Here is a 23575-nt window from a genome sequence, read left to right as displayed (position 1 = left end):
CAGTCATTTTACCAGTAACCTTTAAATGTAATTTTTCCTTATTAACTGGTAAAAAAAAAAAAGGAAATGTGTTGTTTTTAAAAATTTTAACCCTTTTATGCAAGAGCTTTAGCTCCAGTGTTTACATTCTTTTGACCACCGTAACTCTTCAATTAACGTCATTCCAGCAGATTCTGAAGCACAGAAATTGCACTGATACATTGGTGCAAAGCTGATATGGAAAGCTGTGTCAGAATTCACGTTGATTGTGTAAACAGACAAAGACTTATCCCAGCCAGCAGTGCCAAGTGGGCCCCGTATGGTTTAAAAGTGGGCAGAAAATGTGGGTCCCTATTGGGTTTGTCCACAGTTTCTGTGGTGGTCCCACCTGTGTTTGCCACATTGGCTTAAATAGGCCCTCAGTGGATGGTGTAATATGATAGTGAGCTCCATTGTAGTGAGCTCAGCTGCATTGAGCTAGCAAGCTCTGCTGTAGCGAGCTTCACTGTAGCAAGCTAGCAAGCTTAACTCTAGCAAGCTAGCAAGCTCCACTGTAGCGAACTTGCAAGCTCCGCTGTATTGAGCTAGCGAGCTCCGCTGTATTGAGCTCCGCTGTAGCGAGCTTCGCTGTAGCGAGCTCCACTGTAGCGAGCTTCACTGTAGCGAGCTAGCAAGCTTAACTCTAGCAAGCTAACTAGCTCCGCTGTCCGCTGAGTGCCCACTTAAGCCAATGTGGCTAACACAGGTGGGACCACCACGGAAACTGTGGACAAACCATTCGCGGCCCGCATTTTCTGCCCACTTTCAAACAAAAAAAAAAAAACCCACCTGGCCCTGCTTGCTGAGACAGTACATCAAAGAGTGTGTGCTATTTAGGTGTTGCCAATGACAGTTCTTGTGTTAAAGGGTTAAGCGAGTGTTGTTTGGCGTTCCATCCTCTAATATTTTTCTGATTCATATCTCTGTACATTTGCCTTCATGTTTTATGTAAAGTTTTTAAATGGCAGCAAATGTCTTCGAGTAGAGGATAATTCATTTGAATGTTGTAATCTGTGGTTGGTTTGTCAAAGGAAAGTCTTTAGTTAAGAAACCACCATCCTATTAGAGCAGATGTATCTTCAATCTCAAACATCAGTTAAAATTGTGTTCAAAATCCTACATTGTTCAAATGTAGATAATATGTTGTAATGTATTGTATTTTTTCTTTGTTTTTCTGATTAGATCTGCATCTGCATGACACACAGATACTGCTGTTGTCAGCTTTAAGCTCTGCCAGTTTGTCAGCGGCTCTCCTCCTGCTTGGTTTGGTGGATGTCCAACCAGGCCACAGGTCCAAATGAGATCCAGATGCTGCTCCACAGTGTTCCACACTGCGTTGGAGAAGCAAGTGCATGATAGATACTAAGATCATTTTAAAACCTTTGATTACACACTCCAAAGACATCATTAGATGAAAACTGCCTTCCTTAAAATAATTTAATTTTGAACACATTGTGGAAGCTGTAACTGTGAAAACATGTCATGAAAGCTCGAGCTAAATCATTTCAGTAGATAAGGAATTTGTTTTTTTATGTCATCATTTTACACTTCTGCCAAATGGAGTGAGCTGCATGCATGTGAACTTCCATGCAAGTGAAACTAACACATGAACCAGATGGAAATGTGTCATTCACACATTTGTTTGACTGATGCAGATTCCCTGCTGTATGTAAACGGATGATTGCATGTCCACAGTGTCACACTTCCTGAATAGAATATACTTTAAAAGCACTGTTAAGGCCACACAGTAAAATAAAAATAACTCCGAGCTTCCTCTATGTGAACAAGCAACCGAAAGCAAGAACATTATTTAAAATTAGCACTGCTTTGTGGTTCATTCACAAGAAAAAAAACTGCTCTACAAGAAGAGAAGTTGCAAACATGACCTCGATGTCAATCACGAGAAGCTTTTAGTCGACACGATGAAGTAAATTTTGACCTTCTGGGAACGTTTATCTCTATAATATTTCAGTGTTTTAAAAAAAAAAAGCTATTTGTCTTTGAAATTAAGCAAACTTTTAAAGTCAGGGACCAGATATGCAAGAAAAGAATACGAAATATATGCACAATATACTGAAAAAATTGCAGCTTCATCACATTAAGTCTCAAGGTTTTGTTTACGATCACTTGGTTGTACAGTTGTTTTTTTGTGATCAACTATAAATAGATTGAAATAAGATGGTAAAGTTAAGTATGGTAAATGGTGTGTACTTACAAAGCACTTTTCTACATTTAATAAGACCCATAGTAGTTCACAAGTCCCAAATGCCCATGCATGCATTCTAATGGTGGTTGGGCTGCAAAATGCTAGCTAGACAACTATAACTAATATTGGGCTCAGGGTCGAGATCAAAAATATAACAACAAATGGGCAGCCAAAGGGGGAAACTGATCCAGAAACCTTTTGATTAGAGGTTGACCACTCTACCACTGCACCACAGCTTTATAGTATTTATGTCATTATTGAATTTACAAAATCAGATGTGATTAAGGAAGTGTGAAGACAGTGGCCCCAAGGACCATAGGAAGTCAAAGGAAGGAAGTATGAACTTTAGATCGAAACTATGCTGCAATCAGACAAAAGTAGAACATGAGAAGCATCAACATACTTGTTTCTCTGTTGTCGCTATTGTTAGGTCTAGTTTGAGTCCAAGTCAACAGTCATCTTTCATTGCTGCTGTAGTCCATGCACCAGAAGGTGTTTGGACATTTTGTTTCTTATATAAAACACCCAAACCTGGAGACCAGGCGTTAGTTTTACCCAGTGGACAAAAGAGAAAGAGTAGCTTGTGTGTTGACTAGTATTGAGCTTCACGTCAGTTCAAAGTCTATACTTCTTCAAGTCATATCAGGGACAATTTAGTTCCCAAGACGACAATGTTTAAGAATCTGGGTGTTTGGGTCACAGTTGAGTATTTTGGCCATGTCGAACCAAGAGGAGAACCTGCTGGGAGTAATCATTTCTCTTGGATTGTCTGGGACAGGAATAGGCAACTCCAGCCCTCGAGGGCTGCAGTGTCCGCATGATTTCCAGATGTCCAAGCCCTACTCATGAATGATTATCTGGTTCAGTCAATTAGAACATGCCAGAGCAGAGTATGTTGTCTACTGGAGTGGCAAGCGGAGGTGAAAGAGGAAAAAAAATGAGAAACCCAAGAAGACTGCCATGTTTATGTTATGTTCTAGAAAGCATCCACCCACAACAGTCCTTTAACTTTCTACATAATTAATCTTTGAAGCCTTTGAAGGTAACAGCAAAAACTAAACTAAAAGTGAGATGACTCACTCATTTTTCACACCTGCACTTTCAAAGGACCACCTTTTCTGGCACCAGGTGTGGATTGGATCAGATGCAAAGCAATTGTAGGAAGCCATCAATTCTTGACTGCTGTGTCCACTCAGCACATAAAAACAGCGTGGTGGAGGGGTATCTCGTGTTTCTGTGTAACACCTGTGAGTGCATTGGATGATTGCATGCTATTTGGAGCAGCCTTTTTGTCCCTTGAGCCGCAGTCTCCAAAAATAACCATTGCAACTCAATGGGTTTTATTAATTTTTTTATCCTACAGAACCTCAACCTTGGAAACAGAGCACAGACAAAATGTGTTCTGAAATCTACTTTAATAAAAAGAACTTTAAGGAATTTTCAATCGTCTTTTGATCAGTTGCATCTTTTAATTCTGATAATGGCGCTTTTGGCAAAAAAAAAAAAAGCTTATTTTCTTGGACAAAGTTTCTACATAGGGACATAAGTGAATAGTTTCAAGAGTTTTGACCCGCCCTGTCTATTTTCTACATCACAAATAAGCTCTTTTCCAACAGAATGTTTTTGTTTGCTCCTGATTCACAAAGATATGAATAAAGAATTACTCAGAAAGGCATTTTTGAGCAATATTTCTTTATGAATGTCTTCCATCCTCAAGAAGATGTTAAAAAACAAAAATTTCATTGGAGTGGGTCTTTAAATATGTGTGAATAAATCAACATCCCTTTGCAACAAATGTAATTTTAATAATCATGTATCATGTCTAGACTCGAGTCTGCCGTATCTGCCAAGGAACACTGAAGACATCTTGAATTAAAGCACAACCCGGATGTTCTCACAGCACGCGTGCGAACTCTGACCGTTTTGAGAAGCGAGTGGGAAGAGACACTCCGACCTTCTCTGTAAACAACAAAAACGCAGTGTACAGCAAACACAGCCGCACATAAACACCGAGCATGTGAAAGGACAACACAAAGATAGCTACAAGGTTTCAAGCATGTAATTTCTCAGTGGGGCGCAACATATCTGCGGCTTTGAGGAAGTGGCATGAAAATGGATGAATTTAAACTAGTCGAGTAGAAGAGAACAGAATGAAAGTTGTGACTTTTCTGTCACAATTTATTCAAGCCATCATCACTGTTTGCCTCTGTTTTGGCACAGAAGTACCCAAAGCAAATCTTTGTTTGTCTGCGTCTGGCGGTAATGGATATGGAACCAGGCCGTCTTAGGCTCTGGGACATGTCGTTGTTGGTTCAAAAATAAACATCTGTCAGTGATATCGTAAATACAGCTACTTAATGACTCTCAGGTAATGAAAGAGTGTTATTCCGTGGCACTGAAGTGAGCACTGAATTATTCCAGTGCATGAGTACTTGATGTAAACGGATACATGCAAAACATGTTTAAAAAACTGTGTTTAATGACCCACTCCAATAAAAATTGATTTTAACATGGTCCTGAAGCATTTTTTTCATTGTAGAAGACATATATAGAATAATTTAAGATTAAAACTACTCTTCAGAGTATTCCTTTATTCAAATCATGATGGACTCATGTGGACTCCCACCCATGCAAGTCTCCTTTCTCCACTCAAATTCTGCAGCATCCTCTTGCAGACAAATAGATCCATGCATGTCTTCATTTTCTTTGTCTAAGCTGCCATCCAGCTCAAACCTTTATGGCTGGATAGCTCCAATATTGCTCACTGTTTTTTAGCCACGCTAATGTTAGCTTGGGCTTGTGAGGTGCTATAAGCTAGCGGGAGAGAATGGCTATGTCCAAATTCACTTCATAGTGCACTATATAGTGCGTTTTGTAATGCTGTCTGAATCTATAATTCCAAAATAGAGTGCACTAAAAAATTCCCAGAAGTCTTTGCAAAAAACTAGCATGCATGTATCATCGTGAAATGATCGTATTGATTAGATTTTCACTTTGTGAAATCGTGATGTTATATCCGGCGTTTAGGAAAACAAAAGAAAAGTAGTGAGCATGGTGTCCAAATTGCTTTTAAAATTAAGGGCACTTAATAGTCCCATAAGCAAAGGGCTGATGGGAAATTATCCAAGGCTAACTTCTGCGTCAACAGTCCCACCCACAACTCAGAAGCAAATTTCTAATGAACTCCTGCAACGCTGCAGAAAAACTTTGGCTAAAAACTGCTTAATCATAATTAAAAGATCTCTGGGAACAGAAGAGAAAATATAGTTAGTGTGAGACTCTAAACGTTTTTTATGATTCACCCATTGTCTGCTCCTGTCTGGAACACATGGCACATGGTGCTGTCGCCCCCGCCCATGTCAAACCCTCTCTGACATCAAGAAACAGAAAGGTTACAGCAAACAGTCTCATATCCACATTTCGCATCTGCGCCTATGTGAGCATGAAGCATCACAAAAAAATGCAAAACCCTTCGAAAAATTTCCCTTTTTTGTCATCGCTGTCAAACCTTTATATATCCCCAAGCAATTTTCCCTCTTAATGTGGGCACAGTCAAGACACCACAACCCAAATGTGTTAAAGACAAATATAACCCTGCCAAAGCAGGAGTCTGCTTCTGTTAAGACTCAAGCTATAAAGACACGGGGGTGCAGGGAGGGCATGTCGCTTGCTGTGCTGTGGAGGATGTGAAAGAAGGGCTTTAGAGTGGCCACAGATGGAAGCAGTTGCATAAAAAAAAAGAAGTGATCCATTACTTCGTCCAACACATACATGAGTCAGGTCTGTCGTGATGACAGTGCAGAGCCGGATTGTGGGGAGGTCAAGAACTTAGAGGCTATCCTTCAAGGCGTACTTGGTTCATGATCAGTCGCCACTCACACACAGCTCACTGTGAGTCACAGAAATAGTGGGCTGGATGAAAAAAGGCAGGAGAGATGAAAGGGGAGGTGGTGGGTAAGATCACAAACACACAAGAATCGATTCATAGAGATAAAAAACAACGGTTCTAACCCCAGATGAGTCGCTGTCTGTTTTGTGCACACGTTGATTTAGAAAGCATATGCTTTTAAATTCTTCAATGATACACCACTACCCCCCCTCAGCACTGTCATCACCCCTCCCTCTTCATTTTCTTTCTAGCATGTGTCACCATATATCTGAGAACTGAGCAGCAACCCCGCAGAGAGACCAGGGTGAGGACTTCACGTTGACCGCTGAGTCACACCTGTGTTTGACACACTGCTGCAACCGAACTGTCGACAGTGCTGATGTGGTGATTTTAGTAATGTGAACTCAGACACTCTTAGAAAAGGGATGTGTTCAAGGAAAGGAAACTAGATTTTTTTTCTTCGAAGTAGGCACCACACTGACTCTATTTTTTAAGTTATCGACAGTTTTAGAGTGGATTTATACCTCTATTTATGTATTTATGAAACCTTGGGAAACTTTATAACAGGTTAAAGATCTACTTCAATGAAAATTGTGGTTTAGGTGTTTTTATTGAATATTTATTGAAAAAAATCACCGTAATCTGGCAGAAAAATAGCGTCTGAATTGGCTTCATTTTGCTGGAGTCGGAAGTAAGGCATTTTTTATTGATGACGTCACACTCGCTCAGTCCAGTTCTCGTATACAGTCAATGTTTGTGACGTAGAAAATGCGCCTGCAATCTTCTCTCACACAAGATTCAATGGTTTGTATATACAATGTACCAAAAGCCAAGCGGAAAAAAAGTAGCTGCTGCATGTCCCCCATTGTTATTGTTGATGGCTTTACCCCACAGGCTTCATGACAGTCCAACTTTGAGTGGAAATGCTGTACCACTCAGTGGAAACATGGCCTTTGTTTGACCAAAAACCAATCAAAGTGCTTAAAGCACAAAGCTTTGGTGAAGCTTAGAACCAAATATAGCTCAGCGCGACAGACACACAAGAACAACCCAGAACCACAGAGTTAAAAAGGGAAAAGAGCTGAGACTCAAATGAAGCTGAGGTTTAAAAAGCTTCACAGTTAGAATGTTGTTTTATGCAGTCAATTGTAGCTAAATGCAACAATAGTAAACTGACTGAAATATGATGGTGCTTGATAGTATATGACATTTATACCCATGAGGCTACACTAATGAAATGCTTTTCTTTTTTTTAGCTCACCTTAGAGTTTGTTTGATTAAGAGTGCTATTATATTTGACTTTTAATCAAACCCTTACATTATGTTCCTAAGTTTGTATCCACCCAGGAAGTATCACATGTTGCAGTTCCTCAAATAAACATTAGAGGCTGGTTTCAGAAGACAGGACTTTCACCAAAAATAAACAAACGGGTGGTCTGGTGTCAAAAATGTGTATTATATTCATTATATATACTTACTGTATGTTGATGTTCTTTTTTAGAATCCTTTTATTCAGTCTACTCTATCATTTCACATGGGATAAGATGGAATTTGGGGCTAAAAAATCAAAATATTGACACCTTTTTGCACTACAGAATTATAGAATGACATACAACATGACTTGTTTTTTAATATTCACTATAACTCTTTTATTTTTTATGTTAATATTAAATTGAGTAATTTTTTACAGAGCTGAAAACTTGTTACTCTGTAAATTCAAGCAACATCTTAAGCTAAATTGACACATTTTTAACTATCTTTGCTTTTTGTAATAAATCAAAAGATTGTCGGAACATAAATGAATGTAATTTTGATAGATTATTTTTATTACTATTTCCAGACCTTTTCCAACTCTAGTTTTGCTGAAGCTTTGACCCTCCTACCCCTTCCTCTATCAATAAACAGATATCCCAAAGTCAGACCAGGGAACAGTCGAGTGCAGCAGCTGACGCCGGGAACCCGATCCCCAAGCTTTCCAGCAGCACAGCTTGTGCGCTGCAGACATTCCTGGCACATGAGGGTCATCCTCTCTGCTTTTACCTCAGCTCATGCCCGGCTTGCTTTTACGTACTCCTTTTCCATTAACACAGCAGGCAGAGGGGACACGGGCTGCAGACATGACTTTTCCATCCGATTTTATATCAACATTCTGACTATTCTTCAGCTTCCAGATGTAGTTATGCCCTGAGCAACGGTAATCAGCAGCTTACTGGCACAGAGCAGGGAATTAATCTGGAGATAATTGAGTTTTAGTCTGTTTGACTGGGCAGCAGCAGAGTTGGTTGGACTGCAGCTTTTTAGAGGAAAAAGGTCTGACTGTCAAAGATGCATAAAGGCAGTTACAGCCTGTGGATGTGCATCTGTTGAAACTTCAGAACATTATAGTACCCCAGTGTTTATACATCGCGTTAGTCAATCATCAGCAGAGAGATCAATCAAATCAAAACCCCTTTTCAAAAGCTGAGTCAACAAGGGAAAGGATTTCTATTCATTTCCCACTAAATACAGGATCCACCGTCTCTGCCTGGTTCTGATGAAAGAGAACCAAACATCTGCCCACCACTAATTCTATGTGCTGTCAGAGTCTGACATTACCACAGCAGCTGCACATCAAGCTGAAGTTCAGGACAAAAAATGCTTAAAAATAGAATTAAATGACTTCCAGGGTCACTCTCTCTTGTTTCATCTGACTGTTTTTTCTTCTCGGGTTACACTCCAAAGTGAGGGCAGTTGCTCAAAGACAATAAACCCCAACATTCTGACAGAACAAGCTCACTCACCTGAGTTCTGATGTGATGTGACGTAAGATCCAACAGCAGGTAATGTGTCAATAGCAGTAGAAATCCCGGGGCTGAGACGAGCTCAAGTCCCTCTCATGTGCTGGTGCCGCTGTTGCTCCCTCCTGAGATGACTCAGTGTGTGGAGAATGGACCTCAGATGAGCTGTTAGAAACTTTTCCCTTGACTGCTCACACCATCAGCACGCTGAGAAAGACTCCACTGTGGACGGCGGCACAGAAACACATGAGGCACCATTGCAGCTGGAGACCGCCCAGACACACGCACACGCCCGTGCACACTCCCAACACTGCAATCTACGCAGCCCTGAGTCCTCTCGTTCTGGCGTGTGCACTCACTCTGAGACTGAGCGTACACAGAACGAAAACAGGAGCAGAAAGGAGGGCAGGGAGGGGAGAAGCGCGTTTGAGGAAGTCCCAAGACTCTGCTATGCAGAAGTCAAGCTTTGAAATACACTTTTCATCTTGTATACATTGTCGCCTCCATTTGAAGTTTTCCTTTAGCTCAACAAAAATCCAAACTTTCCACACATCATTAGTGACTAATCCCACACACAGAAAATCTTCCAGTTGTAAAGACTTCTCAAGATGACATAAACAAATGACTGTGTAAATGCAGCTCAGCAAACATTTATTTAGTTGGTTTGTACTCACTTTGGTGCGAACCCAGCTGTATACACACCCTGGAGAGCGTATGCCGTTTGTTTGGGACTCCTATAAATGCTTTTCTCTCAACTCACAGGACTGAGCTGGCTCTTTTTTAATAGTGTTTTAACAATGAAAGGCATTTTACCCATTCTGTAGTAAAAGGACACAGAATGCAAATATAAGTCTTTAAAAGCTTTTGTGTCCTCCTATAAAGAGACATTTCAAAGTTCAATAAAAAAAAAAAAATCTGGTAAATATTACATTTGTTTTACAGCCACAAGCATAAAAAAGTTACTGATGCACCAATTCTTGTTTTACTAGCTGATTCTGATTACTGATAACTCTGGGTTCCTGTTTTCTTTTAGGAACTAGCATACATAAACAAACATCAGCTATCTATGCAATAAATTGTTTTATTTTCATGAAAAAAAAGTTTACTTTTAGCTAACTGAAAAATCTTTCAAAATTATGTTGTTTTTTTCATCTTTGACTTATATAATTGAAATAATACTTGTTGGATTGATTCTTTCTCCATTATGAACCACATTTGTTTTTTATTGATTTAATACCAGATAAAAACCTGCAGATGTTCAATTATACATCTAAGTTATTTGCATTAACCTCCAGTTGCCTTTAAAGAACTGGAACATCAGATATGTTTGGGTTTGCTTCAACTTTGGGAAAAGATTGTTGCTGAAGACATGTTTTTAAAGTCCCATCAAACCTACTTGACAAATGGCTAAATTACAGCCTTTTTTCCTGTCCATAACCTTTGCTGAAGACTCAAACCAAATGAGAATTCCAATAATTCACCAACCTAAAGCTTTAAATTAAACCACACCACTATCTAAATAAAATTGTAGGATTTTTTTCCTCTTCTTTTTCTTAATAATTAACATGTTGTCTCAAACTTGTGCATTTTTTTATAGACTCCAATTTGACTTATGTAATATACCATATATGCTGTCTTTTCTGAAACATTAGTGTTTCCTTTCTTTCACAAGTGACCGCCTCAGATTTTCCTCTTTTTAAACACTCTAAAAGCCCTTTTTTTCTTTTTTTTACATATTATCCCAGAAAAAGTTACCGATTTATATCACAAACTTTGCTAAAAGTTTGACTGGTCGTTCAATGCTTCTGCTTGTTTTGTCCTGGTGGTCCAGCTCACTTTCACACCTGAAAAAGATGCATATTGAATTTTTTTTTCTGGTTCTAAACTTTCCATGGTTATTGGCAGCCTGCCCAGAGTGTAATCCAGTTCTCAGCCAATGGCATCCGTATAAAACACCTTGACCCTGAGCAGGATGAAGCATGATAAACAATGCATGAGGTCAAAAGGTGTGAAGCTTCTATGAGGTGTTTCTTCTGAAACTTTTGCTCACTTTGCTTATTAAATTTTACCTTCATAAATCCATTTTCTAAACCCGGTTAGTAGAGGTGAGCGATACTGGGAATTTGGGTATCGATTCAATACCAAATAATTACAGATATCAATACTGATACCTTTTTCTTTACATATTGTATTATAGAATAACTTTGGAAATATAAATTTTTCTGTTAAATAAATGTATAATAAAGCATTGGAACATAAAAATTACAGCAATCTGTACTGAACATACATCAAATATAGAATGTGTAAACTAAAAATTGTATAATACCATTATAATAAAAATAAAAAAGTAACTAGTGCTAAATTTTAAAAAAGGAAAAATGCAACAAAAATGTAAGTAACAGTACCGCAAACTTATATATATATGTTAAAATAAAAGCCGTAATAAAATATCAAAGTCACAAGTCAAATAAAGATATAAATGACACAACAAAAAATCTTGAAATGGTGTGAAAATACTTATTTATGTCACTCTCGACTCTCTGATGAGGAAGGGAGGTGAGGGGCAAAACGTGAGGAGGTGGTGCTGTTAATACAAGCAGCCAACGTTGCCAGATTGGGCCGCTTCCCCACAAAAATTGGGCGGGTTTTTACTTAAATTGGGCAGTTTTTTGCCCAATCTGGCAACACTGCAAACAGAAAGACTATTGCATGAACTTGTTAAATTCAAACTCTGTATGTATTAAAGACAAACTGCTGATACTTCACCTTGGTATTGATGCTATCAATACTCAGATCGACACACCCACCCCTACCGGTTGGTCTAATTTGGGGGTCAAGGGGTCGCTGGTTCGCCAATTAAACTCTCATTTACATCTTAGGGACAATTAAGAATCACCAATTAACCTAAATAGTTTTTGGACTCTGAGAGGAGAAAAGCCACGCCTGCACAAAGAGAAAATGCAAACTCCCTACAGAAAATACCAAGGTTGGATACAAACCAGCCCCTACAGGCTGTAGAAACAGGATTTGGCTCCAGTAATCACCAAAATGAATAAATACCTGTGATTCAATATTGCTTTATTTTTTTTATTTTACCGTGCCAAAAACAGAACTAAATTCCAGTTTCAGCAATAGAGGTTGTATTGTGGTAAAGTTGAAAAACAAGTTAAACAGGTTGAAAAAGAATTTTTACCACCTAAAGTGATTCATTTGAGTTTTTTAGGGGTAGAAGCTTAAGTGAAACAAAGATTCGAGCAGAATACATTATCTTTCTTTTAGATTTGTTGTCTGACTATTGCAGAAGTGATGACTGAAGACTTTCCAGAGTATCGGTAACATGCATCAATTCCCCTGTCTTTGCCAGTGGGAAATACGGATACATATTTTAACACTGAGTTAGTCAGACTGTGTTGCTTAGTCATCGAGCTTCATAATGAATTCTGCAGCCTTGCCGATTACCCAGACTAAAACTGCATTATAAAAAGATTACAATTATGGTAAATGGCATATAGTTATTTAGCGCTTTATCAGCTTCTTGGAAAAGCCCAAAGCGCTTTACAGTCACAGTCTGTGTGCACACACATTCACACACTGATGCCGAATACTGGCACCAACATACAGTATATCCATCAGGAACAACGAGGGGTTAATCATCTTCGACATATCTTCCAATCATTTTCAAAAAATAAAATCTATGTACTTATTTTTACAGAATTAGAGACATGGCCCCAATATTTCCATAAATTGTGTTTTTTTATTTTATTAATTCAGTCATTATTTTTATAAATAGGTGTTTTTTGAAAAATACACATCTTGACTGAACATTTTTGACCTTCAGCTTCTTTTGAGTAAAAAAAATTAACACTGCGAGATGAGTTTCTGTATAAACAGACAAGTTTCTTCAAGAAATGCAGCAAGTTTGTGGCACCATAAGTAACGTCCAGGGGATGTACCACATTGATGTGGTTCCCATGACAACGTCAAACAGACCACTCTTATATTATGATAAAATATCTGTACAGGAGGATGAACTTAACTGAAAATATTATTATGTGCTCTATTCAATTCTTCCTTTTTCTTTAGCAATAAAATTCTTGCATTGAAATTTTTAACAGTAACAAGATCTACAGACGTTTTGTTTTCCTTCTTATTTTTTCAGTTTTTTTTAGTCTTTCCAGATGTCAGCAACTGTCCAAAACCTCTGAAAGTGGGGCCATGAGAACCGCAGCCCGTGGAGAACAGCTGAAGTCCCAGAGGCTTCTTCTCTGAAGATTCCCTCATTCTAATCTCAGTAGCTGTTTATCAGATCGGGTCTTCTTTAATCTCGAGAGACCTGATAAAGCTGCAGTTTGTTTACCGATGTCCATTTTTTTTACATCACTAGGTCACAGAGCTTCATGTTTAGCATTCCTTGTTTTACAAATATAATAAAACATCCAGAAGGAAGACAGAGGCAATGGGTAAGACGGATGACCAGTGTTTTTTTTGTCTATATCGTCTTCTTCAAACACATAAACTTCACAACTTGGAAGAAGATTTAGTAATTATCAGGGTTGAATCCTGGCAATTTATTTGGAATGTCCACGTTTTTCCTTATTCATTTGTACGGTTTCTCCAGGGACTCCAGCTTCCTCCTACAGTGCAGAAACATTTAATAGGCTGATCATTGACCCTTAAATAGGTGTGTTTCTGTGTGCAGGCCCCTGTGATGGACTGATGAACCCCATCTTTACTTTGAAAAAACTGGGATGGGTTTCAGGTAAGCAGGAACAGACGATGGATGGATGTAAATAATATGTTGGTGTAAAATAAATAAATAAATAGCTAAATGTTTTCATGCTAATATTCACTAATAAGCAAATGAATAAATCATTCATGGTCTCAGCAAAGACTGCAGTGCTGTTTAATGCCCAACATAATGCAAACGTTCATGCAGAATCACACATATCCAAATTACGATGTATATAAATAAAAGTGTCAGGGATACACTTACATTACTTAATATTTACACAGCAGATTATTTTATTGAAAGAAGTAAAGCCTCCATATGCTGAGTTTATAGTAGATTAATTATCAACAAGCCTTTAAAAAAAGAGGTAGTAATAATTTCTAGTTACAGTTTGTCTCCTTGTAACTATGATGCAACACTGCCATCTGCTGGTAAATCACAGAACATTTAAAACCTCAGGAATGTGCTCCTTTATCTGATTTTTCATGGATAATATTATTTAGAGAATCCCTTTTTATAGATACAGTTGCAGAATTTACTATGGATCCTGTTCAAGAACGTTTTAATTTTGGATTTCCGTGAGCACAATGAAAATAGCACAATGTTTCCCTCAAAGAACCACTAGGAAGCAGCATTTAGCTCCAGTAATAGCAACCCTGAAGTTTACTGCTGTGTCTTTGATACTTACATTAACTTAAGACATTAATTGCATAATATTAATAGTTTGCTCATTATTAATTGCTTATCAATTTGGGCATATTTTATTGTTTATTAATGCATTAATACAAGTCTATTTTTAAGTTATTTCATTTGTTTTGATCAATGTTATACTGAATACAATATTAAATAACATATGTATATATATTATTTAAATCAATACAAAGTTCTGTCAAACTTCCAAGATGAAATGACTCAAAACACCAGACAAGAACTTTGACCGTCTTAATCTGTTACACTTTGATTAAACTCCAATTAGAGGAAACACATTTCTACTCAATTTACATTTTAAAACTGAAATAAAATACAAATTTGATGTTAAAAACAATTGCACAGAGTGGAGTGGTTGCTCCATTGCTCAGCAGTGATTATTTTAAGTCGCACATTTCTGTTGCAGAATGATTGTACAGTTAAATTCTCCTAGTTTTGTCTGTGGACGCCTGGTGTTGACCCCAGTCTCTCTCATCTGTGCAGCACACAGTTACAAAGCCAGGGGGCAGAGGTTATCTGAAGCGGGAGACTGAAAACCTAACGGACTAAAAGCTTTATGTAAAATTATAGTTCATATTTGCTCACTACAGGACACACTGTTCTTTGTCTGCTCCAGAATGATTGATGTGTGTCAATGGAATCATTTGAAGAAGAGGATACAGCAGACCTGGGTGTGAAGACATAAACCTGAGCTTTTATTTATTTATTTTTTGGAGAAAACTCTTAAACTTGTTTAAGATGACTTAAATATTTTTATTTATTGCCTTTTTTTAGCCTCAATTCATGGATATGCCGAACAGACTTGCAATTCTATTGTCTACTGTTTAAAATTTGATTTTACTGAAGTGATTATTAGTCTTGTTACATTAAAAATCAATATAAATGCTAATAGGGAATATCTTTACTTTTTGGGCTATTTTACTATTATTTGTTTTTGCCTTTTACTTGTTTTTAATGTTCTGAACTTTTAACGTGCAGCGCCTTTTTGATTGCAGTCATGCATAAATAAACATGAATTTAATAAAATTCCTTTGATGAAAATCTCTCTTTAGACAAACAGTTTTTGTTTATGAACTGATCTTGCTGGAGCCAAATCATAATTTTGATCATTTGACCTCTGCAAACGCACAAGTTTCTACTTTTTCTTGTATTTTTATCCTAAAGCTGAAACATTTTGGTTGATTTTTAATTTTCACATTTGCAAAAGAATATACAAAAAACTCAAGTCTTTATAAACCTTTCTAAAATGAAAAACATTTACTTTCCATCTGATCTGTGACTCACAATAACAAATACATAGTTATTTAATAAAAAATTATATTCTGATTTGATTCAAATCCCTGAAGAAAATAAAAGAAAAAAACAAGAATTTAATGGTAGCAGTGAACAATCATATTTTATTTGATTTATTCTTATTTTTTATGAATATTAAAGTACTTGTTGAGCCCTGCGAACAACACAACTGATTTATTTCCTCTGTGGTCAAACCATCCTCATCAGACACTTGAGTTTACACCTCTTCCTGATAACATCCAGAAGGGCTTTCCTGCCTCGGCTTTTGACCAAACTTCCTGTCGTCTTTCAGATTCTTCTTGTGCCTTTTGTTCACTAACCTGGTTTGGGATGAGCTCCCTATCTTTAACCAAAACTATATATTAAAATTTGAGAGGAAGCACAGCAAAAATGTGTTCAGTTTTGGTGATTGTTTGCTCTCAAAACCCTCGTTCTACTTAAAAAATGTCCCTGCTCGCATTAAAGATCTCATTCGGTGAATTCCAAGCATATAAAACAAAGAAAAACAAAAAACTGACATTTTTCGTTAAATATTTTATAACCTCTCTACCAAAAAATCTCAGTCTAGAAAAACTGTAACTTGACAGTATGAAATAGAAAAAGTCTGCCACTTTGTGCTCTTTTAGAAATAATATGTTTCAACAGTAATAATATAATTTTCTTTCTGTTTTTCGATGAATTATTTCATATTAGCCTATGATTTTTTAATTTGCTGTTCTCCTTGAAGTTCTCTTAACCTCAATAGAAACTACTGACTAATTTAACAAAATACCCTTATTTTCCCCTTTTTTAGATGGTATTTGGTCAAACATTATATCGAGGCTTGGATCCCTTTACCACTTAATTCAATTGAGGTATTAAGGAAAATTATTCAAGTATCCCTTTATACTATAAAAAAGGACTCATCTGCCCAGTCTAACTTCCCACTCATACTAAATGTATCAGAATACAGAAATATTTGCACTCGTTTCATTCTTTAAAAAAGACTGTTGGAAAAATGAATAAAACAAATAGATAAAAAAAAAAGTAAAAATATGTTTTTAATATTATTATTTGAAATCTCATTTTAACTTTTTCTCATGTTTTTTTTTAATTCCTTCAAACCAATTATCAACATGCAGTGTTTTATGTCTTGATGATAGTGTCTATTTTTATTATTTTTCTCTTCACAATTGTTTTGTTTTGTTGCACAGTTTTATCTTTTTATTTTGTATGTGTGCTGTTTGAGTGCCATCTGTTTACTGCAAAACAAACCTTTCAAAACATTTGCCAAAGGGCAAATCTGGATTCTTAAAAAAGGTTTGTAAGAACAAATAATTCACTTTTTAAAACCCACAAAAGGAAAAAAAGACATTGGAGTGACAAATGTAGCTGAAAACTTTTACCTGAGAGATGTTCAATGATATAATGACTATTTATTTTGTTTATTACTACAAAATAAAAGCATTGAGAGCTCAATTGGAGAAACCAGTATTATTATTATTATTATTTTTTACTACTATGTCGCTTTAGTGACTGTAGCTATTCATAGGAAGACAGAATCCAAGCATAGAAGTGGAAACCTGTGTGCCTCCAATGAAAACAGCTTAAAATGACTACAATAACAAAACAGACAGCCAAAACAAGCTAAAGGGAACACAAATGTTCAATTTAAGTGTTCAGGTCTTTGAAAACTAAAAGATATCTTATTTAAGTACATGTGACTTAGGAAAATGATCGGCTCCTCAAATCCCTCACAGTCTTCCATATTTAAACTGTTTGATTTTGGGCATTTAATATGTAGTAATAGCCATTTAATGGATAAGATATTACTCAAAATGTATTACTTATCTAATATTTTGTTAAAGCAAAAGTAAACACTGTGATGCATTCTTTTGTAACGAGTGTTTACTTGTATACAAAAGCCTTACAGTCACCTGTAAGGGATTTTTAAATGACTTTTTTGACTTATTATAATGTTTCATGTACAATATGTTTTTTTTTTACTACACCACTGATTTATTGATTAGGGGGCAACATTGTCATCCTTCTTTCATTTTTGTCACTTTTTTCTAAGTTTGCATAAGTTTACTTGCCAGTTCTAAAACCAGATGCTTTTTACCCAGGGTGTGCCCCCAGGTTCATGTCTAAGACCACTGTAATTTACATCATGACCCTTAGTATTTTAAATAGAAGATTGTATTTCTCCAAATTACAGAAGTAATTACAGTTTTATTTCATTTTAGCATAACTTTATTCACTTAAACTTTCAAATCAAATTTGGAAACCTGACTTATTTTTCCAACATAAAAATGTAAAAAGTCACAAATTCTAGAATTGTTTTTAAGGACACTGTCCCCATTCTTCAAACTTTTCGGTGAATACATTTTAAAATCAGTGGGTTTTTTTTTTTTTTTTTTTTTTAATGACTATGATGTGTTCAGTTGCTCAAAAAGGAAAATTCTTTCCTCTGGTACCTTTTGAACATACAAGTGTTGAGAGCTAAGACACTGGAAGAGGTTTTGCTCAGTTTTGTTGCACCACATAAAAACAGACTACAATCTAAAATACAACTGAAGGAAGTTTAGAATTGTTGATTTCTGGATTTATTCAGGGGAAATATCTGTTAGGAATTCTGCTGTAATTATCTCTACACCAGTTGGAATCATTCAACTCTAAACTTATCTCCCTTTTAAAAAGAGATTAAGTATCTCAATGTTTTTTTAAATAGATTAAATGAATTAAAACCTTCATTAATTATGCTATTTTCATCAATTGGTGCTTGATGCTGAATTAGTTTGTCCTTCTTTTCATTGGTATAAATTAAACATTTAGTTAAATTCTTTTTGAACAGCAGAATAATCCCAGAAAGCTCTGATTCTTCGGAGTGACAAATGCTCCTCCTTGCGTCATTTTGTCGAGGAAAAGGCGAGCCCTTCAGGGTCAAAAATCTGTTAGGTCGCCGAGGTCAAGGCTCTGGCATCTTGTTTTGCGTGCTTGCTTGTTTACTGAATATCTGAGAACCTGAAGAAAGGAAGAGAGCGCCAATCTCCGTTTGCATCCCTTCAGGCGTGACGTACTTCTCAGAAATCTTAGTTTTGGTGTTTGCAATCAGTGTAATCAATCACCATCCTTAATTTCCTTGTTTGCGGCGTTGATGTGTTGTCTCCTAAAAGCACTTGTCATTCCGCGGCTACAGTAAACAACCTGTTGAGGCGCGGCCAGACTGTAAATAGCAGAACATCTATTTGTAGTAATTCGGTGTTATTTACTACTCCATTCACGCACCTTTGTTTCTGCAGGGGCGGCAGTGACGCGTTCAGGGAGTCAGATGGAGGGTTTTTCTCACCAATGCTTTCCTGTTATTTTCCAGGGTCCTTTGTTTGGTTTCGGGACCTCAGCCTGTCGGTTCTCAGGGGACTAAGAGGAATATTAAAGCCTGAGGAACACTCAGCTCACATACCTGTGTGTCTGTCACCTTGCTTGTACTTAATGTAGTTCTGTTCAGTAAATGGGCTCAAAGAAAGGTTTTTAATCACCAAAAAATAAAATAATTTTCATGCTAAGATGTGAAAAAGTTTTACATTTTTCAATTTTGTTAAATTTGAAACTGTAATACCTTCTATGACCAATCATTTTAACATTTCTGGCTAAAATGTACTAAATTATATGGAATACATATAAAGTTTTTTAATAAAGCTGTGAACCAAATTGCTCCAACTAACAAATATCTTTAATATTTATTAGAAATTCAATCTTTTATATAATGATACAAACTCTAAACAAGGTGTAGTTAAATAAATCTTGATGCAAAATATGTTTTAAAGATGTTTTTTTCTGTACAAATGCCTCAGATATTAATTAAGAGGACCAAATACAACTGTTTTATTTTTCTTCAAGAGTAAAAACTCATAATTTACCTCTGTTAAATGGTTGTGATTGCACATTTTTTAAATAAAATTAAAAAAAGAGAAAATAGTGAGAAGAATAAAAAAGTCAAATATTAAAAAAAATGTATGATTTTCACTTAAATTGTCATTTAATGCTTCGATAATTCCTTATAAGAGTCCTCGTGCAAAAATAATTTAGATCTAAACTAGGTAAACTTTACTTTTTTATTACGTAAAAAGAAATGTTGAAGTAATTCGCTGCTTGTTTGCCCTGAGTTCCTTAACCTCTTTGAACTCTAATGCTTTTCAATGAGGTGTCACTCGTAATTTCCGAGCTTTCGGAGTGTCACTTGGAAGAAAAAAAAAGAAAAGCCATGCCTTTAAATTCCTTTGCCGAGCAGACACAACAACAACAGGAAGAATGGCCATTTTCACAGGTGTCAGGAAGCACAGGAAATAAACAGGCTGAATACTGGAAAACAGTTTCGTACCAGAAAGAGTCAGAGGTGAGATTAATAGGAAAGATTGTGAAGCCAAGAGGAACTGTTTAGAAATGTTGCGCAATATGTTTGAATCTGTTTTAACATCTTGTTAATTTCAACAGTTTATGTTGAGGTTTTACATTGAAGATTAATGTAACACAAAGTGCTGCTTCGTTAAAGGGGCATTTGAAAGTTATTCAGTGTTAAAATATATATATTTTTTCAGATATTACCTCTGTTAAATATTTAAAATGTCACACTAACATGGATTTTCATTAATATTTGCTTTTTGTAATAATGATTTGAGTTGAATGTTGCAGAATGAATGGATAAGACACACAAAAAAACAGAGATAAGTTAAAATTGTGCGTAACTCTCACTAATATGAGAAGCTTTTCATTTCTTATCCTGAAAATAAATGTTAAAACTACAAGATATTCCAGATATAGCTAAATTATTCTAATTGTTTATTTTAAAAATGATGATTTTAAAAGCCAAATTTCTTAAAAATAAAATAATAACTTCCCCTGCTGTTGATTGTTTCGTGACAAATAAAGACAGAACATCCTGTAGTGAAAATACAAAGTTGCAAGAAAAAGTACTTGGATTTCTGCATAAATTTATCGTAAAATATGTTCTGATCTTCATTTGAGTCACATCAGTAAATACATAATCTTCCCAAACAAAAACAACACACAAAAAATGTAAGTTATCATGTTTTATTTAACAAAATGTGCAGAGAAGATATGCATGGGGCAGCTTTAACCAATACATCCACCTCATTGATTCTTAGCTAAAGTAGAAATAATTTGCCTTGGAGTTCACATTTGTTCAATCTTACACTTTGAATGTTTACATGTTCAATAAAACATGAAAACTTAAATTTTTTTGCATCGTATTTGTTTATGAAATCTGTGCTTATCTGGTAATGTGACTTAGATGAAGATCTGATTTGTTTATGACAAATTCATGCAGAAATATAACTAAACTCAAAGGGGTCACATATTTTTTCTTGCAACTGTATTTATTTAAAGGCTTAATTGGAATTTCTATTTTCTCAGCGGAAATTTTGAATTTTTCCAAACAAAATCACAATTATTGTCCCCCCACAGATATTAAAACTCTAATGCCTTGTAGTCAATAATGCAATGTGTGTCCAAAATTATGACAAAACTTTAGTCAAATGTTAAAAAATCAATTGAAATCATGAATTAACAGTTGGTAACTTTGCTTTTATTCAGCTGATGTATTAGAGCTACATGACATTTTCTGCATTAGCAGTTTGCATTAAACAGAAAAGATTGAGAAGAAATAAATTCAAGGTGTGTAGCTGTCATTTAACAACAAAAACATATTCAAATCGATATTAGATTTGTGAAAATTGATTAAAGAAATAAAAACAAAACTTTCAAATGGTGTAAAAATCATCTTTTTTAACATAATAAAATATAATTTTCGGCTCATTTATAAGTTAATGTTCCATTTTTCAAGTGTTGTCAGCGGGGGGAGAGTCTCTTTGGAGCGGCGGATCTGTCGGTGTGCGCAGAACTCACTTCACCTGAGCCTGTCTCACCTGCGGGGAGGAAGAGGAGGAATAGGGGGTTATTATTCTTCCAAATGGAACAACATAGTATTAGTGGGGAAAAAAATATTCACCTGGTCTTGGTCCAGTTTTAAGCTTTCCAGCAATTTTGGAGAAAAAGGTGAGGGTGAGACAAGCTCCAGACTCCCTGTCGCAGATTCCCCCTTTGCAGTTGCATGATTTACGACACTCAACTCCATAGGTGCCGTATGGGCAGTCTGCAAAAAGAAAAGAATATTTTAAGGATTTAAATGTGGATATGAATCTGGTTTATTGAAAGGAGAAGCCTATAGGCTCAAAAGGTTGTGACGACACGATTGATCACTGGATTTAAAAATGCCGCATCCATTTATCACATCTAAAGGTTACCTTTGCATATCCCGTATTCGTCTCCATAATCGTCCTCGTCCTTGTAGAACTCGCAGAATAATCCCGGCCCGCACTTCACCCCGTGCATGCCCGACACGGTGCGGTAGCAGTGCTCCCCTCTGCCGGCTGCGCACACCTGGCAACAGCCGCAGTCATCCAGCACCGTCCGGGCGCAGCGCTGCGTCCCGCCGCAGCGCTCCACGCTGCATCTGTCCGGGCAGTTCACCGCGTACTTCACGCTGGCGCCCCACGCATCGACGTGGCGCACCACCAGCGAGGACAGCACTGTGAGGAGGAGAATGGACATCTTTCGCTTGCTCGGATGCGGGGTCTCCGTGGAGAGGAAAGAGACTCTCTGCAGGACTTGCGCGCACTGACCTGCGGCGCATCAGGTTGCAGGGTTATCAGCGAAGAACAACTTTGTTTTGCACGTGGTTAGCCCTCGTCAATTTCCTCGTTCCGTTGTTATTCGAGCCTTTCTGTCAGTCAGTCCCCCTTTTAGAAATCCGGCGTGGGATTAACTCTGAACCGCCATCCAGGAATTGAAGTTCGTGTGACCTGATGTCATAAGTTATCTTTGGTTTGTTTTTGTCTGAGTCTCGGAACCCCCAGCCTCCCATGACATCAGCTTCTGCTGTGACTCTGCGGATGTGGAGGGCTCATTCAGGCTGTCTTTGTTAGAAACTTAGAAAATAGAGAATGTGTTTAGTGGAATTTCAGGAAAACAAAAAAAAATCAAACTTGAAAATATCTCATAATTTGGAATGTTTTATATGAGAGACTTATCTAACTCCTGATCACAGTTTAAACTTAATTGGAAAAAAGGACATTAAAAATGTCCACAGAGCCTGTCTTATGTTCACATACCACACAACTAAAATGGTAAAACTGTTTTTTTTTTTTCTTAAATTAAGCCTTTTTTAAAAGTTCATTGACAGAATTGCATTTTACTTTCCCAAATACTATTTACTCCATAAATAATGTTGCAGATATGTTTGAGAAAGTGACAAAAATAGGAATAAAAATGTTGTTTTGCTTTGCTGTTGGTGTTTATGGATCAAAAAATTCATGTTTTTAATCATTTTTTATTGTGATACATTGTCCTACAAATAATTGAGATAATTAAGTCCTATGAAGTACTGAACTGACTTAAAGTCATTAGAAACGAATTGCACTTCTCTGGTTTTTAGTACCAGAACCTATTTTTAAAGTAAGGTGAATTAATTTGTATTTTTATAATATTCCACATGACATGATGATAGATTTACAGCTAAATCATTTAAACAAATTGATTCCTCAAATAAACAAGCATGTAACCATCCATCCATCCATCCAGCCCATGACTGCACCTTAAAATCATGTCCATAAAAATTTTGAACGTAAGTGACAAGTTGAATCACTTACCAGAGTCAAACACCCACTGTGAATACATTTGACTTACTTCAGTATAGGCTAATTTTTAGCAACTTCTTGATTGTACAGAGACCTGACAACCCTCCTTTGGGGTCCCATAGTACCTCCCACAGAACACAAGGTACAAGATCAAATTATTTCCCCAAATCCACAAAGCCTTGGATTGGCTTTGCAAATTTCCACAATCTGTGTAAGGCGTGGAGCTAACCCACTGTTCCACAAATATAGCTAACACTGCTC

General features: G+C 36.6%; 2 protein-coding genes across 2 annotated transcripts in view; both read right to left on the bottom strand.

Moving 5' to 3' along the window:
* The window catches only part of arhgap24 (Rho GTPase activating protein 24), a 63699-nt gene extending 54455 nt beyond the window's left edge, over window positions 1–9244 (bottom strand). The window contains exon 1 of the mRNA XM_024299865.2: window positions 8894–9244. The gene's annotated coding sequence lies outside the window, so the exon portion shown is untranslated. The remainder of the gene's footprint in view (window positions 1–8893) is intronic.
* Window positions 9245–21182: 11938 nt separating this feature from the next.
* esm1 (endothelial cell-specific molecule 1) lies at window positions 21183–22537 on the bottom strand. Its single transcript, XM_024299531.2, has 3 exons — window positions 21923–22537; window positions 21628–21771; window positions 21183–21544 (listed from the first exon to the last, which is right to left on the bottom strand). Exons 1-3 carry the CDS (start codon window positions 22227–22229, stop codon window positions 21468–21470), a joined length of 528 nt encoding a protein of 175 aa, XP_024155299.1. The 5' UTR covers window positions 22230–22537; the 3' UTR covers window positions 21183–21467.
* Between the last annotated feature and the right edge of the window lie 1038 nt (window positions 22538–23575).

This window comes from Oryzias melastigma, linkage group LG12 (genome assembly GCF_002922805.2).
Source record: "Oryzias melastigma strain HK-1 linkage group LG12, ASM292280v2, whole genome shotgun sequence".
NCBI classification, from domain to species: Eukaryota; Metazoa; Chordata; class Actinopteri; order Beloniformes; family Adrianichthyidae; genus Oryzias; species Oryzias melastigma.
The sequence above is the reverse complement of the archived record's forward strand: the minus strand, read 5'-3'. Positions and strand labels throughout refer to the sequence as shown.